The sequence below is a fragment of the Phyllopteryx taeniolatus genome, unplaced genomic scaffold (genome assembly GCF_024500385.1).
Source record: "Phyllopteryx taeniolatus isolate TA_2022b unplaced genomic scaffold, UOR_Ptae_1.2 contig_24, whole genome shotgun sequence".
Taxonomy (NCBI): domain Eukaryota; kingdom Metazoa; phylum Chordata; class Actinopteri; order Syngnathiformes; family Syngnathidae; genus Phyllopteryx; species Phyllopteryx taeniolatus.
Genome location: NW_026903162.1, coordinates 3,798,737 through 3,811,526, shown reverse-complemented (window position 1 = coordinate 3,811,526; position 12,790 = coordinate 3,798,737). Strand labels below are relative to the sequence as shown.

At 44.1% G+C, this 12,790-nt stretch overlaps 2 protein-coding genes across 2 annotated transcripts; both read left to right on the top strand.

Moving 5' to 3' along the window:
• Positions 1-7,255: 7,255 nt before the first annotated feature.
• LOC133473340 (gastrula zinc finger protein XlCGF8.2DB-like) lies at positions 7,256-8,699 on the top strand. The gene is made up of 2 exons (XM_061765001.1): positions 7,256-7,389; positions 7,752-8,699. Exons 1-2 carry the CDS (start codon positions 7,272-7,274, stop codon positions 8,669-8,671), a joined length of 1,038 nt encoding a protein of 345 aa, XP_061620985.1. The 5' UTR covers positions 7,256-7,271; the 3' UTR covers positions 8,672-8,699.
• A 149-nt stretch (positions 8,700-8,848) lies between these two features.
• Positions 8,849-12,294, top strand: LOC133473341 (oocyte zinc finger protein XlCOF19-like). Its single transcript, XM_061765002.1, has 2 exons — positions 8,849-10,390; positions 10,692-12,294. Exons 1-2 carry the CDS (start codon positions 10,285-10,287, stop codon positions 11,570-11,572), a joined length of 987 nt encoding a protein of 328 aa, XP_061620986.1. The 5' UTR covers positions 8,849-10,284; the 3' UTR covers positions 11,573-12,294.
• The last annotated feature ends 496 nt before the right edge of the window (positions 12,295-12,790 follow it).

The following is a 12,790-nucleotide window of genomic DNA, read 5'->3' as shown; positions in this document are numbered from 1 at the left end:
CTACGACTGGAGCGAAACTGAGCGCTTTGACGCTCGCCGCTCGGCCCCACAACCGTCCAGCGACTCGGGGTAGGCCTCACCTGAAAGCTGGATTCCCAATAATGGGTTGTGCCACGTTTCACACCACTAGCTTGAGATTAGGCACCCAAAAGCCCTGCCGAAATCACACAGGTCGTCATGTTACATTTTAATCATTCAACGCATACTACTGCAGCGAAATTGAGTGCTTTGACGCTCGGCCCCACGACCTCCAAGAGGTTTGGGAGAGGCCTCCCCTGAAAGGTGGTTTCACAAGGATCGTTTGTGTAAAAAATGAGCCCACTAGCTTGAACTTAAGCGACCTAAGGTCGTGCCAAAGTCACATCGGTTCTCATGTTACAATTTAGGCAATAACGGCCCACTTCTGGAGCGAAACGGAGTGCTTTGACGCTCGAGCCCACGACCTCCAAGAGGCTCGATCGAGTGTGTCAACCTTCAGTCCAATAACTCCAAAACGACCAAAAGTCCTGCCGAAATCACATACGTCGGCATGTTACAATTTACTCAATAAAGGCCTACTTCTGGCGCGAAAGCTGGATTTCCAATAATACAATATGGTGTACAATGTGATGTACATATATGCTTGTTTACTTTGATGTGACCGCCATTTGTTATTGAAATAAAGATCTTAAAAGCAACTACAAGCTACTGAAAGAAAATATTCGTTGTATTGTGTTATGAATATAAAATGTGTTTCATAAATAAATGGAGAAAAGAGCAAACATTTCATTCATTTCATGTAATTTTAATCATGATATAAAATTACCCATTTTGGGATTTAAAAAAATAAATAAGCCGCTCAGAAAATGGATGGATGGATGTTTGTTTAGTCCATGCTGTTCGACACACTCGATTGTTCTGTTAATAACGAAGCTGTCACTGCATTCATCCAACATTTTAATTGCAGTGGTGAGGGAGCAGGATTATCCAAATATTTTACACTGAAGTACTCCTTTGTACCACAAATGTTTTTGTTTTTTTTAAATGTTCCACCCAACTGAAGAAGCTTTGATGTTGTTCGCCTACTTTCGTCATTTATTGTAGTTTCGCACTTACATGATGATCCCTGCAGCTATGCCACCACTGCACACAAATATTGTAAAGAAATGAATGTTCAGGAGTTGCTAAACATTTCATGTGAGCGTAAGAAGTGAGCAAACCTGCACCGTCGGACACAGCGTGAAGGGGGCTTGCTGAAGACGACGCTCAGGAGTTGACCTTGACCCTGGTTCTCCTCCTTCGTGCGACGAAGTTCCTCCTCATACTGTGCGAACGTTCTTTCCAACACCGCAGAGATTTCCTCCCCGGCCGCATTCAGTCGCGCGTTCACAAAAGTTCTCAACATTCGGATTTCAGACATTTTAAACATTCTGTCAACACTTTGTACACGCAATTGAGCGACTTTGCCGACTTTTGCGTCTCGCTAAATTGCGCAAGCATGGGGCGCAGATTCCCGCTCGCCTTCTCCACAGGACACGCCCTCTCTGCCGACTTTTTTTCCTTCCAAATCTTTATTGAAAATATTCAGTTTACGAACAAAAAAATGACAAACGGACACATAAGTCATTAATACATATTACATAAAATAGTATAAAGGGGAGCCAGGGGGATTTTAAATAAAAACATTAAATGACGAACATACAGCGGCTGAAATAAGTATTTAACGTCACAATTGTTCTCATTAAATAAAATAAAATTTCCAAAGGTGCTGTTGACCTGAACATTTCACCAGCTCTTGGGAACAACCCAAGGAATCCATACATACAAAGAAAGTAGAACAAATAAGTTTAGAAATTAAGTTGTGTGTAAAAATGTGAAATGACACAGAGAAAAAGTATTGTACACGCCAACTGATATTTATTTAATACTTTGTACAAAAGCCTTTGTTTGCGATGACAGCTTCAAGACGCCTCCTGTATGGAGAAACTAGTCGCATGCATTGCTCTGCTGTGATTTTGGCCCAATCCTCCACACAAGCAGTCTTCAAATCTTGAAGGTTCTGTGGGCTTCTTTTCTGGACCTTGAGTTTCAGTTCTTTCCATAGATTTTTGATTGGATTCAAGTCAGGTGATTGGCTGGGCCATTGTAGCAGCTTTTTTTCCTCCTTTCTTTGTAACCAGTTTCCTTGGCAGCATGTTTTGGATCATTATCCTGCTGAAATGTCCACCCTCGTTTCATTTTCATCATCCTCGTAGATGGCCGCAGATTTTTGCCCATTCATCCTTCCTTCAATAAGGGGAAGTTCACCAGTACCATTTGTTGAAAAGCAGCCCCACATCATCATGTTCCCACCTCCAAACTCGACTGTTGGTATGGTGTTTTTAGGGGGATGTCCAGTGCCATTTCTCCTCCAAACGTGGTCTGCATGATGGCATCCAAAGAGTTCAATTTTGCTCTCATCAAACGAGATGTTATTCTCCCAGTCTTTAACTGGCTTGTCCAAATGTTGTTCAGCAAACTTGAAACAAGCTTTGACATGTTTTTTTTTCAGCAATGGGGTCTTGCGTGGTGAGCGTGTATACAGGCCATGGCGGCGGAGTGCATTACTCAATGTTTTCCTTGTGACAACACTACCTGCTAATTCCAGGTCTTTTTGATGCTCTCCACAGGTGGTCCTTGGCTCTTGGACAACTCTTCCGATTATTCGTTGCACTCCTCTGTCAGAAATCTTGCAAGTTATTGGACTTCTGTGCTCGTCTCGGATCGTCCATAACGAACACCATGTTCAAGCATAAGGGTGTCCACACGTGCACTTGGCACCAGGACACCCTAGGTCGCAGTTCAATGATCGACTTTGTGGTCGTGCGAAGAGAGGGGCGGGGCTGTCAAGGGATCACCACCTGGTTGACGTTGTGAGCCGGTGGGGAGAATACTTCAAAGACCTCCTCAATTCCACCGACACGCCTTACCATGAGGGAGCAGAGTCTGGGTTCTCTGAGGCGGGCTCTCCTGGTTTGAGGTCACCGAGGTTGTTAAATAGCTCCTCGGTGGCAAGGCCCCGGGGGTGGATGAGATTCGCCCGGAGTTCCTAAAGGCTCTGGATGTTGTGGGGCTGTCCTGGTTGACACGCCTCTGCAACATCGCGTGGACATCGGGGACAGTGCCTCTGGATTGGCAGACTGGGGTGGTGGTCCCCCTTTTTAAGAAGGTGTGTTCCAAATACAGGGGGATCACACTCCTCAGCCTGATTTGTGGACTTGGAGAAGGCATTCGACCGTGTCCCTCGGGGAGTCGTGTGTAGGGAGTATGGGGTACTGAACCCCCTGATACGGGCTGTACGACCGGAGTCAGAGTTCGGTCCGCATATCCGGCAGTAAGTCGGACTCGTTCCCGGTGAGGGTTGGACTCCGCCAAGGCTGCCCATTGTCACCGATTCTGTTCATAACTTTTATGGACAGAATTTCTAGGCGCAGTCGAGGCGTATAGGGGGTCAGGTTTGGTGGCCTCAGTATTGCATCTCTGCTTTTTGCAGATGATGTGGTTCTGTTGGCTTCATCAAGCCGTGACCTCCAACTCTCACTGGAGCAGTTCGCAGATGAGTGTGAAGCGGCTGGGATGAGAATCAGCACCTCCAAATCTAAGACCATGGTCCTCAGTCGGAAAAGGGTGGCTGTTTTCCTTGTGACAACAGTACCTGCTAATTTCAGGTCTTTTTGAAGCTCTCCACGGGTGGTCTTTGGCTCTTGGACAACTCTTCCGATTATTCTTTGCACTCCTCTGTCAGAAATCTTGCAAGGAGCACCAGATCCAGGCAAATTTCTGGTGGTATGATTGGCTTTCCACTTACGTATTATGGCCCCAACTGTGCTCGCTGGAACGTTCAGAAGCTTAGATGCGCGCCTACAACCAATGCTATCGTTATGTTTTGCAACAATTAGTTTGTGATGTTCTTGAGAGAGCTATTTGCTCTTACCCATGATGAAATGTGTCTTGACTCACACCTTGGCAATGAGACCTTTTTGTAGGCCATCAATTGGGACTCAACCTGCTGATATTCATTTGCACTGACGATGCTGGATTGTTATTTGATTATTAATCGATTTTAGGTCTTGGCTTTCCGTGCCTTTTTACACCTCACTTTCTTCATGTCTTTAATACCTTTTCCCTGTGTCAGTTCACATGTTTACACACAACTTAATTTATGATCTTATTTGTTCTATATTCTTTGTATCTATGGTGAACATCTGGAGGAATTTTCAGGTCAATAGCACCTTTGGAAGTATATTTAGTGAGAAAAATTGTGACATTTTAAATGTTTATTTCAGCCGCTGTATGTACATTTATATATTTCTAAGTATATGTACTGTATATTCCTACATTGCTGAGACTTTTTGGGGGATTTCAGGGGCAATCGTTTCTTTCAATTTTGGGGGGGGAAAAAATACATTTTTAATTATTGTATTCAGATTTTGTTCGTGGTGACTCTCCAGAAGAGGGTTCCAGTTGGGGGCGTGAGTGCCTCAATCTGGCCAAGACCCTGCCCACAAGTCTGCAAATTCTAGAATGGAATCCCAAGCAGCATATGGCAGACTGCTGTAAACGCAGGAAGTGAACGTGGACGGGAACTCCAAATCCTTCTGAAATAAATAGACCATTGGCTTTTTATTTCCTAACAGTTTTTATTCCTTGGTTTTTTTTCCTCCATAATAGCCATATAATGTAACGCGCAGCTGCTTGCCTCCTACCTCATTGGGTGCTTGGGCTTGTTCAGCTGCTGCTCAGCTTTTTTTGACCGATTGAAAATTAGCAGAGCAGCTTGCTGAATGTTCGTCTGCATTGACTCCAAGACATTTTTTTTTAGCTTGTTTAAGACAATTTTAAAATCAATCTGAATCCAAATATCACACTGATTTTGCTCAATCAGTTCAACTTTTTGAACTATGGCCATATTGTTGCTTACGTGGACAGATATTTTGGCTAAGTTCAAATAAACAGAGGTTAATGCCCTGAATTTTCAATTTACAGGTACTTATTTCTAGCATTCAATTTAGCTTAAGCGAAGTTGGTAACCTTTAATAAACTGTTAACAACATACAACATGTCTTCTTGTGTGTGTTTTCAACAATGACTTGTAAAAGGTTTTACCACAGCACGAACATTTGTTGCATTTTGATGTCACGTCACCTTTCGAGTGTTCATCATCATGATCATAATTAGAAGAGTGTGACGTTGTGTTGTCACTATCTAATAGTGGAGCTGAGAGGTCGCGTGATTGGGCTCCTCCACACCGGTCTCCATCACCTTCTTAACACTTCACAATAACACCAGTCGACGGAAGCTTACTGATATCATCCTCTTGCTCTTCTTCTCAAAGGCGTGGGGACTCTGGCTCATCTTCCTTTTTAATGTCAGGTAAATCTGGCTCAGCTTCCTCTCTAATGTGAGGGGGCTCCAGCGCCTGTCTTTTAATGTGAAGAAGCTGTGGCTCCTCCTCCTCCTCTTTGATGCGGGGGGACTCTGGCTCCTGCCTTTCAGGATGAAGATATTCACTGACGTCTGCACGACACAAAAAGACGAACACACACGGTTTAGTAAAGTCAAGGTTTGCTCAGTCAATTCATCAACAACTGCGCCTCCTCCGCTGCCCACCTATTCCAAGGTGTCCCCTAGGGCTCAGTGCTTGGTCCCCTCCTCTTTATCCTCCACCTGATCCCACTCGCTCTCCAGTTACACAGGTATGCCGATGACGTCCATCTTGGCTCGACATTTCCTCCCAATCCATCACCACCTCAAACCACTCCGACCTGTCAAACTGTCTTTCTGAAATTACATCCTGAAATTACAAATCAAACCTAATCATAATCACTCCAAATTCTCTTCCACCTCAGCGTCGACCCCTCCACTCTGTCACCCTCCCCTCCAACCGCCAATCTCGAGTCGGCCGCCTGCCCCCTCACTCGCACCCGTTCCCACGACCACATCACCCCTGTCCTCCTGAACCTGCGCTGGCTCCACCTTCCCTAATCGCTCCAATTCAAACTCCTCCTTCATCACCATCAAGCCTTCCACACACACACACTCACGCACACACATATTTAAATGTATATTTAACATTTGGGTTTAATATTTAAATACATTTAACAAACGATATTTAGGTGTAACATTTGATACTTGGAGTTAACTCTTTAAGTTGGCAGATATAGTAAATGTGCATGTGTCAAACTGACAGCAGTTTTTGTGACAAAATGTTGCGGTTATTTACAGCATGAGCCGCAATGCAAACGACAAACGGCTGTCTATCTTTGCGGAGTGACATTTTATGCAGAAAACATGATTAGCAGCCTGGATTTGTTTTGGTTTGTTTGTTTGGGAAGTATAACGTAAGACTATCATTTCATGCTAAATTCACAAAGGTAAGGACCCGGGCCACCAATCGATCGGCATTGCACGCACTTCTCCGGAGTTCGATTATCCGGGTTGCGTCAACTGTTCATATTCATATTTCTGTCCTTCTTTCAAGGGGTAGCCTTGGGGTTTTGCAAACAGCTCGTTTCCCAGCGCATCATGCGGGGTGCTCGATGAGGCGTTCATTCATCATCTTCTGCGGGTTTTCCTTGTCACGGTCACCGCGTATATGCCCGAGCTCGCTTTCACTTCGTCCGTCATGCCCGAGCTCGCTTTCACTTCGTCCGTCATGCCCGAGCTCGCTTTCACTTCGTCCGTCATGCCCGAGCTCGCTTTCACTTCGTCCGTCATGCCCGAGCTCGCTTTCACTTCGTCCGTCATGCCCGAGCTCGCTTTCACTTCGTCCGTCATGCCCGAGCTCGCTTTCACTTCGTCCGTCATGCCCTCGCCGTCGTCCACGTAAAGACACCTGAGCAGACAGAACGCCTCCTCGTTCTTCTTCTTCTTCTCCTCCTTCTTCTTCTTCTCCTCCTTCTTCTTCGCCTCGTTCTTCTTCTTCTCCACGTTCTTCTTCTTCTCCTCCTTCTTCTTCGCCTCGTTCTTCTTCTTTTCTTTTCTTCTTTTTCTTCTTCTTCTTCTGCTTCCTCCCCCTACGATCTTGAAATATTTTTTTTTCTCCACCCGAACGAGTATTGTAACGTAGTGAACCCTCAACACATCTCCACTTTGATGGGTTAAAACCCCGTCCGTTACATTTGAGTTTCTAGCTTTCCGAGCTTCTCGAGCTAGCTTAGCTTAGCTTCCTACCCGCGAACAAAGAGACGCCTTTGCTATCAGTCAGCGGAGATCAAGCGTGAGTGTAAATCTGCCGTGGTCGTCGTGCGACAATGTGTGCAAAACGTGTGAAAGGAGAAGAGTGCGAGGATGAACTTTGTGCACCAAAAGAGGAGAACGAGCGACAACTTGCAGTTTGCAAGCAGCCTCGAGTTGTCTTACAAAAAGCAGGTCGGTTCACTGCTTAAGATCTTGATATATCCAGTGACTCCAAAGTTTTGGGCCTCCGATGATGATGATGATGATGGGGACAAGATGTCCAGCAGAAGCCTGGGTGCACTTTGAAAAGTGTCAGGAAGATCTCGCTTATGGTTGCATGAACAGGCACTATTCGTTCTTTTGGTCAATTTAGTAAGCTGTCTTTTATTTCTGTACTTTGTTTTTTAAATGTCTTTTACTCTTTTTTATTTTTAATCATGTCAAGCACATTGTGTATGAAATGCGCGACATAAATAAAGCTGCCTTACCTTGCCTTGACTGAACAAAGTCAGACTTTGCCAAACCACATGTGTTTGCCTTCTTGTGTCCAGTAGACGTTAGTGAGGGAGATTTTCCTGAGCAGCAGGAGCCCGAGTGCCGCCGCCACATTAAAGAGGAGGAGGAGAAGGAGCCAGATCCTCCTCATATTAAAGAAGAAGAGCAGTTGGATGAAATCACTGAGTTTCCATTGACTGGTGTCGTTCTGAAGAGTGAAGATGATGACGAAGAAGAAGGTGATGGTGACCACAGTGGTGGATCACAAGCAGACGGCCTCTTAGCTCCACTATCCGACGGTGACGACATAACGTCACACTCTTCTGATGATGATGACGATGATGAAGAAAAGCACTTTAAAGGAGATGTAACATGGCACCCTGACAACAAATGTTCTCACGGTGACAAAACGTTTTTCAACAACTCATCGCTGAAAGGAAATGAGAGCACACTCACTGGCGAAAAACCTTTTGCTTGTTCGGTTTGTGGTAAAACGTTCAACAGAAAGACAACTTTAGCAACGCACACAAGGACACACACAGGAGAAAAACCTTTTGCCTGCTCAGTTTGTGGTAAAAGATTCTCTGACAAGACAAATTTAACAACGCACACAAGGACACACACTGGGGAGAAACGTTTTGCCTGCACAACTTGTGGTCAAAGATTCTCTTCAAAGACTAATTTAACAGGACACACGAGAACGCACACTGGAGAAAAACCTTTTGCCTGCTCAGTTTGTGGCCAACGGTTTACTCAGAAGGGAGATTTAAAAATACACCACAGAACACATACTGGGGAAAAACCTTTTGCCTGCTCAGTTTGCGGTAAACAGTTTGCTAAAAAGACAAATTTAACAACACACACAATGATACACACTGGTGAGAAACCATTCAGTTGCAGTGTGTGTAATAAAGGTTTCCATATCAATTATGAGCTTAAGAGACACAAGTGTGCCGGTGAGAAGAGAAGCTGTCGATGAAGCTGCAGAATAAACAGAAGAAAACTGAGGCTGTGTTGATCTTTATTGACTCATTCCCAAATCCGTAATCACTGTACAGCAGAACCTCGGTTAACAAATACCTGGTTTACGAACAATTTGGTCTGTGCATTTTTTTTTCAAATTTGGTTTTCGCTCTTATTTTCGGTTTGCTTCAGCACAGGCGTGGAAGGATAAATTGTGCTTTTTACTGCACTGTGTAAACTGTCTGTCTAGTGTTTGTGTTTTTTATATGCAGGTTTTTTTTTATTTTTATATCCACCCTCTGATATTTTGATAATAATAATAAATCAAATTTGAATCGCGCTTTTGTGTGGATGCAGCTTTGTGAAGCAGTCCCTCCGCGCAAGTTAGCGAAGAGTAAATTTGCCGTTCCAGTAATCCAATCCAGAAATCACTTCAATAGAACATTTGACAAAATCAAGTTGGCCAAAAGATCTCAAAAACTCCCAACAAAATGTCATAATCCAAAGACATTCAAGAACAGATAAGAAATAACGTCATTGACATCTATCAGTCTGGAAAGGGTTACAAAAGCCATTTCTAAAGTTTTTGGATTCCAGCAAACCACAGTGAGAGCCATTCTCCACAAATGGAGAAAACATGGAACATCGGTGAACCTTCCAAGGAGTGGCTGGTCGACAAAAATTAGCCCAGGAGCACAGTGACGACTCATCCAAGAGGTCACAAAGGACCCGAGGGCAACGTCTAAAGAACTGCACGCCTTCCTCGCCTCAGTTAAGGTTAGTGGGCATGACTCAACAATAAAAAAATATATATATATATCTGAATGATTCCCAAGACTTTTGGGAGAGTATTATATGGACTGACCAGATGAAAGTTGAGCTTTTTGGAAGGTGTGTGTCTCGCTGCATCTGGCGTAACTGTAACACAACATTTCAGAAAGAGAACATCATCACAACATTCGAACGTGGTGGTGGTAGTATGATGGTCTAGGGCTGCTTATTCCTTCTGGACCTGGACAACTTGCTGTGATTGATGGAACCGTGAATTCTTGCCCAGAAAATCCTTAAACTTTTATGCATCTTTTGTTTCCTTTCCCACACACGGCTGTATCAAGTTACTTTTGGTCTTCTTTTCCTTCAAGTGAATACATAATTAAACGTTTTATTGTTGTTTTTAGAATACATGCTCGTTCACCAAATTGTGATCTATTAGCGTTGTTTTTTGTTGTTGTTGCATTTATTCACGCATTCGTGTCCGTCGCGCGTAGTTTGTCCAAGTCGACTTGCCGTACGACTTCAAATGCAGCGATACAAGACTTCCGCATATCTTTTTTTTTTATTATTTTTTTTACGCTAGCACACGAGCGTCGCTAATTCTTCCTGAATTAGGACTGAACTCAGTGAAGCCTCGACACTGTTCGTCCGTTACTACTTTACTGGAGTAAGCTATCCTTAGTTAAATAGTCGTGTCCGGATAAAATCGTTTTGGTGCACGGCAAAGCTTCTAGTTTACCTTCGCTAAGCCTGCTAGCCGCTCATAAAGAACTGAAGCCTTTGGTGGCAACACATCCTAAATCGAGTGTGAGTGTCAAGTGTTGTGATTGTCGTGTGAAAGTGTGTGGAAAAAGTATGAAAGAAGAAGAGCACGAGGAAGACATTTGTCGGACAAAAGAGGGCGAGCCACAACCGCTGGACGCTGTTTTCAAGCAGGCTCGTGAGGTGTTCCACACGGCAGGTTTGTGCACCCACCCCCTCTCCCCATTTCACTGGAGTTTTCTGAAGCTGGGGGTTTGCGTTATATGCAGGAGACGGTTAAATTTCCCCAACAGAAATGCTTGTTGATGATGTCACGGTCTCTTTTCCCTGCGAACAGCGGGGGTCCACTAGATTGTCCCATCATATGCATTCAAGAATATTGTAAACATTGTCAAAAACACGTATAAGTGATAATATACAAGAACAAAGTCACGTTCGACTTGACTGAGCAAACCTCAACTCAAGCAAACCATTTGTGTTTGTTTCCTCGTGTCCTGCAGACGTCGGCGAACGCGAGCTTCACCTTGAGCATCAGGAGCCGGAGTCGCCCCGAATTAAAGAGGAAGTGCTGGAGGATGACATCGGCGAGTTTCCATTGACTGTCGTCGTGAAGAGTGAAGAAGAGGATGGAGGATCCCGATCACATGACCTCTCGGCTCCACGATCAGATAGTGACGACACGACGTCACACTCTTCTGACACTGATGATGATGAGGGACACTATGAAGGTGAAAGGAGACGTCATACTGACAACAAACATGTCAAATGTTCTCACTGTGGCAATTATTTTTTTGACAAGTCATCATTGAAAAGACACTTAAGAACACACACTGGAGAAAAACCTTTCGCCTGCTTGGTTTGTGGTAAACGATTCTCTTTAAAGGCAAATTTAACAAGGCACACAGGCACACACACTGGGGAGAAACCTTTTGCATGCTTACTTTGTGCTAAAAGATTCTTTTTAAAGACAAATTTAATAAGGCACACTAGAACACACACTGGAGAGAAACCTTTTGCCTGCTCTGTTTGTGGTAAAAGTTTCAATCAGAAGGGAGATCTAGTAATCCACACAAGAAGACACAATGGAGAAAAACCTTTTAGCTGCTCAGTTTGTGGTAAAACATTCTCTCGAAAAGAAAGTTTAACAATACACACAAGAACACACACTGGTGAGAAACCTTGTATTTGCTCAGTTTGCGGCTCAAGTTTCAGTGCACGTTCAAATTTGACTCATCACATGAAAACACACACTGGGGAGAAGTCCTATTCCTGCACAATTTGTGGCAGAGGATTCTCCCGAAGGTCAACTTTGACAACGCACACAAGAACACATGCTGAAGAAACACACGAGTGTGCTGCTGAGAAGAGCAGCGGTCATTGAAGCCGCAGAAGAAACTCAAGTTGTGTTGGTCATCATTGACTCCAGAATCACTATACAGCGGAATCTCTGTTTACGAATGACCTGCTTTATGAACAATTGGAATCCCACGCTATTTATTTTTTTTGGCGTCTCCAAAAAGGATTGAAACAGACACATGCAAGGATCCGTTGGGACGTCAGGGACATCATTGCCCCTCTGCTTATTTTTTTTTGTTATTTTCTCAAAGCTAGCGCTCAAAATGGCTCCCAAGAAAATGAAAACTGCGAGTGAAAGTTTTATTAGGATGCCTAATTCTATTGTATTAAAAAGTAATTACACCCCTTGTTAAATTATGAATTAATTGTGGCTAATAACAGTTTTTGGTAAATTTTCACTCATCACACCCAAGCCTGTGCACGTCAAAACTTCTCGGCCCAGTTTAGCTGAATTAAGCCCGCTAGCCGCTAACAAGAAACGTCGCTCAGCAGACATCAAGCGTGACGGTAAAGTCTTGCGATGGTCGTGCGAAAATGTGTGAAAGAAGAAGAGTGCGAGGAGGAAATGTCCAAAGAGGAAGACCGGCCACGTCTGGAAGCTGTTTTCACGCAGCCACGTGATGTGTTCCACACAGCAGGTTTGTCTACTTCTTATACTCTCACTTGTTTAATGACTACTTTCCGGAGATGCTTGTACGTCTCATATGTGCGAGTCATTCAAAAAAAATAAAAATTGCAATCCCTGTACGAACTCTAGTATTCATTATTGGATGTGCACCTTATAAGGGGCGTGGCCTGGTGAGTGACGTCAGGGGTTGGAGTCGGGTTGAGCAGTTTTGTCCGTGTGTGAGCTTCTGAGTGTGAGCAGTGGCTTACAGCATTTTTCACTTCATTTCAGCAGCGGCTTACCGAAAGTTTAGGGGTGCGCGGTATGTGTTGCAGAGAGTAAACATTTGGATCGTACCAACCAATCGCGATAAAGCTTATTGATGACTTCATCATGTGGACCTCAGTGTAAAAATGGCTGAGTGCCTGCCATCAAACATCAAACAGTCGCCAACCTCCCTGCTTTCACACTTGCTCGGAACTTCTTTAAACCAGTCCAGCATCTCATTGATCTCATCACGACTACTACTACTAGTATTGTAAAAAACAAAAGCGCTCTAACACCTACATTTTCCCTCTCGGGGTCCAAAAAGGATATGGTAACGTTGGCAAAACATGTATAAACACGAATACACAA

Excerpts from the sequence above, each read along its gene's own strand:
- LOC133473340 (XM_061765001.1), top strand. The coding sequence starts at position 7,272 with ATGTGTGCAAAACGTGTGAAAGGAGAAGAGTGCGAGGATGAACTTTGT. Across the intron at positions 7,390-7,751 it reads AGTTGTCTTACAAAAAGCAG|ACGTTAGTGAGGGAGATTTT; the intron begins GTCGGTTCACTG and ends TGTGTCCAGTAG.
- LOC133473341 (XM_061765002.1), top strand. The coding sequence starts at position 10,285 with ATGAAAGAAGAAGAGCACGAGGAAGACATTTGTCGGACAAAAGAGGGC. Across the intron at positions 10,391-10,691 it reads TGAGGTGTTCCACACGGCAG|ACGTCGGCGAACGCGAGCTT; the intron begins GTTTGTGCACCC and ends CGTGTCCTGCAG.